Source organism: Peromyscus leucopus, chromosome 23 (genome assembly GCF_004664715.2).
Source record: "Peromyscus leucopus breed LL Stock chromosome 23, UCI_PerLeu_2.1, whole genome shotgun sequence".
Taxonomy (NCBI): Eukaryota; Metazoa; Chordata; class Mammalia; order Rodentia; family Cricetidae; genus Peromyscus; species Peromyscus leucopus.
The window spans coordinates 26,178,900-26,184,004 of record NC_051082.1 but is presented as its reverse complement, the minus strand read 5'-3'; the positions used below and the strand labels follow the sequence as shown (position 1 = coordinate 26,184,004).

The window sequence follows — 5,105 nt, the reverse complement described above, 5'->3', positions numbered from 1 at the left end:
ATGGAAGAAGGAGAACCGGGAAGCTGCAGACTCCAGTGCCCTCCTCAGCATCAGGGAACTGCTGCTGGGGATACAAGGGGAAAGGAAACTCCTCCATGGCCATGAGCCTTTTCCGTGTGAGCCACAGTGAGCCATCCCGATGTGGAGCACTGGAGCTTTGGCTGGTGTTGGGGAACTTCCCTTTATCTTTTTTTTTTTTGTTTGTTATTTTGAGACAGGGTTTCTCTGTAGCTTGGGAGCCTGCCCTGGACTATGTCCATAGACCAGGCTGGCCTTGAACTCACAGAGATCCACCTGCCTCTGCCTCCCGAGTGCTGGGATTACAGGCGTGCGTCACCGCCGCCCAGCCATTTTTTTTTCTCTTTCTCTCTTCACGCTATGGAATCCCGAGCTGTCCTGGAAGGTGTGACCGTCCTGGGGCTGTAATGACTGGTGTCACCTGCCACCTGTCACACTTAGTTTTAGTTCTTAAGACAGGATCAAATGCTCAGGCTGGCCTTGAACTGGTTATCTCTGGGGATGCATTTGAACCTTCATTCCCCTGCCTCTGCCTCCAGAGTGGTAAGATACAGAGTATGCTCCTTGTCTGGTATGTGGGGTCTGGGGATGGACTCCGGGACTTTGTGCATGTTAGTTCAGCATCTCCCATTGAGTGACATCCCCTCGCTCTCCAGAGGCCTCTCTCATGGCTGAATCATGAGCTCTGGAGGGAGGTCAGGCTGGGATAGATGGAGGAGTGGAGCAGGACTGTGTCCGTGATGTCAGGAGCCAGTGGCCTGTGTTGAGGGATGGAAAAGGCCGAGGAGGACTCAGCATGTAGGCGAGGATGCCTGTGATGCTGGGTAGGTCAGGAAGGGCAGGACCTGGAGTCCTGGAGAAGCCACAGATTGTCAGCACCGACCCAAAGGATGTTTGACACTCACAGTGGGACGCTCAAGGCCCCCATGTTGTAGAGAAGCCATCAGGAGAACAGAGAGCCAAGCATGGAGCCAGGGTCTCTGTGCGCCCCCTAATGTGGGTGATGCCACGGGGGCCTTTGAGGGAGGGTAAAAGTGGAATACACGCTGACCAGAACCAGACCCTAAAAATCTCACGCATGACACTCCAGGAAGATGGCTTCCCATTTGACAGACCCTTGGCCGCTCAAAGTTCAGCTTTAATACACAGCTGAGTCTCTATAATGTGTTCTTGCGGCCCTGAAGATCAACTCATCATGGTTGAACCACTTCTCCAGTTAAAAAAGAGAAAAGTGCCAGGCGGTGGTAGCGCACATGTTTGATCCCAGCACTCGAGAGATAGAGACAGGCGGATCTCTGTGAGTTCGAGGACAGCCTGGTCTACAAAGTGAGTTCCAGGATGGTTGGGGCTACACAGAGAAGCCCAGTCTCAAAAAACAAAACAAAAAAGAAGGGGAAAGTTCTGGGCCTGGTGGTATACACTTGTGTGTCCAGCACTGGGAGGTGGAGGCAGGAGGATCGTGAGTTCAAGGTTGCATTTCACACCCCTTTTCTAAAAGGTGAGGGAAAGTTAAGAAGGACAGAAAACCCTGCAGGGAGAATCTTGTCCTATCTGGGAATCTCTGTGCTGGACCTTCAGGTTCATTCCCTTGGCCTGAGGGGGGTTTCCTGGTTTCTTAATATTAGATGGAAACTCTTGGTCATGATTGAGGCTTTAAGGTGATTTCACTGGGTCTGGGCTCAGAATTCCATAGATCCAGGGTTGAGGGTATACCTTGGAGGACCTGAGTTCAATTCTCAGATCCCACATAAAAAGGTTGGATATGGTGGTGTTTGCTCATGACCCCAATGCAGTGAGGTGGAGACATGAGGCATTTCTAGGCTCACTAGCCAGCTAGCTAGTTGCCTAACTGGTGAGCTCCAGACCCATGAGATCCCCAACATGCAAGTGCACACATATGTATGCATGCACACAGGAACAGGCACACATGTTTACAAGCATGCTCAGGTTCACACACATACATTAAAAAAGAAAGAAAGAAAAAGAAATACAGGGATCTGGTCAGGGCAGGGCCAGGGGTGAAGATCTTCCCTCTGCTCCACCCTCTGCCAGAGCCTCACAGAAGCTCAATCTGTTTCACCAGATAGATCCCCGTGTCAACTGCTGTGCTCACGCTTGCTAGCCTGGGACATCTGACTCAACTGAGATAGTCGTTGGTGGCAGCGGCATCCCTTTCTTGCTCTGTGCCACTCTGCCTCACAGGGAGAGGCTTGCTTTACACACTTTAAAAGTCCATCCTCAGCTCTTGGAACCCTGCGTCTCTAGAACCGGACCCCTCACTCTTCCTGGTCCTGCCGCCAGCAGACTCTGAACCATGGTCTGCATGGAGCAAGAGGCCATCAGCTTCTCCTTGGCTACGCTGGGCTGGCTGTGCGCCATCGTGAGCTGTATCCTCCCCTTTTGGAAGGTGACATTTCCTGATGAGACGAACCCAGATGCCAGCATTGGCGAGGGCCTGTGGCACATATGCCAGGTGGAGAAAAGCAACCAGATACTGTGCACCTTGTATGGCATCCGGCCCGCAGTAACTCAGGACCTCAGCGTGGCTCGAGTCTCCATGGTCACCTGCATCATTGGAACCTGGCTAGGTTTGCTGCTGTGCATGATTGGGGATGAACGCATCAGGTGTGTGAAGAGCAGGGCCATTGTACTCAAGATCATGAGGGCAGCCAGTGTGATATTCCTCGGTGTTGGCTTTCTGGTGCTGATATCCACGTCCTGGGTGTCCTACAGCATCAGCCGTGGCTTCTCCAACCCACTGCTGGGTTCCACGAAGAAAACAGAGATGGGTGCCTCACTCCGCTTAGCCTGGGCCAGCTCACTGCTGCTGTTGCTGGGAGGCACTCTGCTGTGTTTTGACTGCCCATCACTCAATGACCTTAGACTCACCGTGGACTGTGCTAGCAGCCTTCAGGAGCCAACGGCAATGCATCGGGTAAGTCTCTCTCTACCTTTTGAGCTGTTTATTTTTAGACTGACCTCAGACCATCTTACGACCCTGTTCTGCAGGTGTTTCATTCCAAAAGTGAGCAGGAGGCCGAGTGAACTTGCAAGACTCGAGATGCCCTCTTCCCAGGTTCTAGAATCAGTGAACTATTTCTAGGGGCAGAAAAGACACTTGGATGGAGCTGCCCACAAGCTGTGAGGGACTCCAGGGACGCAGCCGGATGAGTTGTCACCATGATGAGGTGGGCTTCTTGGTGATGAAGCTGCCTGAGTCACCTATGAACCTATAAGAACCTATAAGAGACCCCAATAAAAGTCATTGTGTCCCCCCCCCCCAAGCTGGACTTGGATGGAGCTGTTTCTTTGGTCTGTGGTTGCTCTCTCAATTTGGACTGACTGGAAACAGACCAAAAGGGAAACAGAATGGTGAAACCAGGTTTTTCTGGCTGTTGGGGATGGGTGAGAAGAGACTGATCCAGCCTTGTGCCATCCTGGCCCACTGGGACACCTTCCTAAGGGTCCTGTCACCAGGCTCAACTCTGAAAGTACTGATAGCCTGCCACCCTGGCACCTCCGACATTCCCTTGCAGAAGATAAGCTCGGATGTTGATAACCACCTGCTCCTGGCTGGCAAGTCACTGGGGTACCATTATGTCAGCCCACTGGAGACTCCAGCCTGGCTCCATACAGTGTGTGTGTGTGTGTGTGTGTGTGTGTGTGTGTGTGTGTTCTACATGTATGTGTGAAGGAGAGAAAATATGTGTGGAGGACATACGTGGATGTCAGATGTCTTTGTCCATCACTTTTCTGCCTGCTCTTTGAGAGAGTCACTCACTGAAACTAGAACTCATAGAATCTTCTAGACTTGATGTCCCTCCTTCAAACTCCAGGATCTGCTTGTCTGTGTTCCCCAGTGCTAGGATTACAGGTGTGTGCCTCCACAGGCTTTCTTTGACGTGGGTGTTGGCTCTGAACTTAGGTCCTCATGCTCACGTGGCCATACGTTAGCCATTGAGTCCCTCAGATGGGCTTTGGCCCAGTGCCCCCCACCCCATTCCTCATAAAAACTGCTGGCTGAGGAGCTGGTCCAAGCAGGACTGAGAAGCACCCTTTCTTCAGAGGTTCTGAGCTGCGTGGTGAGGAAGGACTGTGTGTGGAAGGGTAGGGCCGGCTGTTCCTCCTGTGGCTTGGTCTCCTGTGAACCCACATGTCTCTGTCATTCTTCTCATGGCTGGGACAAGAATGACTCCAGGAAGGGAAGGTTCTCCGTGGCTCACAGGTCTCGAGAGCCACAGCCCATCATGATGGAAGTCACGGCAGCAGGCGTGGGAGGCAGCTGGTCCCATGGCGCCCACAGTCAGGAAGCAGAAGGGATGGATGCTGGTGCTCAGCTCCCTTCCTCCTTTTCATTCAGTCTGAGGCCTCAGAGCCTGAAACGGTGCCTCCCACAGTTAGGGATGGCCTTCTCACATTGGTTAACTCTAGAGAACTCTTTCTCAGAGGTGCTGCGAGTTTTCTTTCTACCATGGCGATTCCAAATCCCAGCAAGTTGACAAGGTTAACCCTCACCTGGGTATGTCCCTGCAGGGGACCTGGCTGTCTCTGAGGGTACCTCACCCAGAGCACTTCGTGGAACAACCCTGTGTGGGGTGGAGATGGCAGAGATGCAGATCCTTTACATATTTTGGCATCAGATTCCCATAGAGGTGAGAGGTGTGAACTTCCCCATTTTACAACCAGCAGGGATGAAGGAGAGAGCATGTACGAGGCCTGAGCCAGACCCCAAGTATCTCAAGGCAGTGACCAAAAAAGACAGTTCCCGTAATCCCCCCGAAACATGTCCAGACTTACCCAAGCATGTGCAAAGATGAGAAAAACTAGAACCCCAGCCAATCAAAAATGTGCTAACGTAACTGCGTCCTGCTTCACCAGTTATGTTTGAGATGACCCAGCTGTTCCTGGAATTCCCCTAGCGGAAAGGGAGCCCGCGAGCTCCTCCCACGGCCGCCATTTTGTACAAATGGTTGACTCCACATGCTGGCTGTTTCTGCAGAATAAACACTCTTTGTTTTTCATACTATTTGAGTCTGGGGTCTTCTTCAGCGTTTCCCGGACCCTCACAGAGGCCAATAGCACACGAT

General features: G+C 52.2%; 1 protein-coding gene across 2 annotated transcripts; it reads left to right on the top strand.

The window, feature by feature from the left end:
- Positions 1-2,037: 2,037 nt before the first annotated feature.
- LOC114693700 (claudin-13-like) lies at positions 2,038-3,159 on the top strand. Of its 2 annotated transcripts, XM_037198551.1 has the most exons (3): positions 2,038-2,643; positions 2,752-2,953; positions 3,028-3,159. In XM_037198551.1, the coding sequence occupies exons 1-3, from the start codon at positions 2,333-2,335 to the stop codon at positions 3,061-3,063; spliced, it is 549 nt and encodes a 182-aa protein (XP_037054446.1). In that variant the 5' UTR covers positions 2,038-2,332; the 3' UTR covers positions 3,064-3,159. The 2 variants fall into 2 exon arrangements, with proteins under 2 accessions (XP_037054446.1, XP_028726047.1); XM_028870214.2 differs by having other exon boundaries at positions 2,039-2,953.
- The last annotated feature ends 1,946 nt before the right edge of the window (positions 3,160-5,105 follow it).

What these genes read in the sequence shown, in the direction of transcription:
- LOC114693700 (XM_028870214.2), top strand. Translation starts at nt 2,333, where the DNA reads ATGGTCTGCATGGAGCAAGAGGCCATCAGCTTCTCCTTGGCTACGCTG. An exon ending in AGCCAACGGCAATGCATCGG is followed by an intron (nt 2,954 to 3,027) that starts GTAAGTCTCTCT and finishes CCTGTTCTGCAG; the next exon opens with GTGTTTCATTCCAAAAGTGA.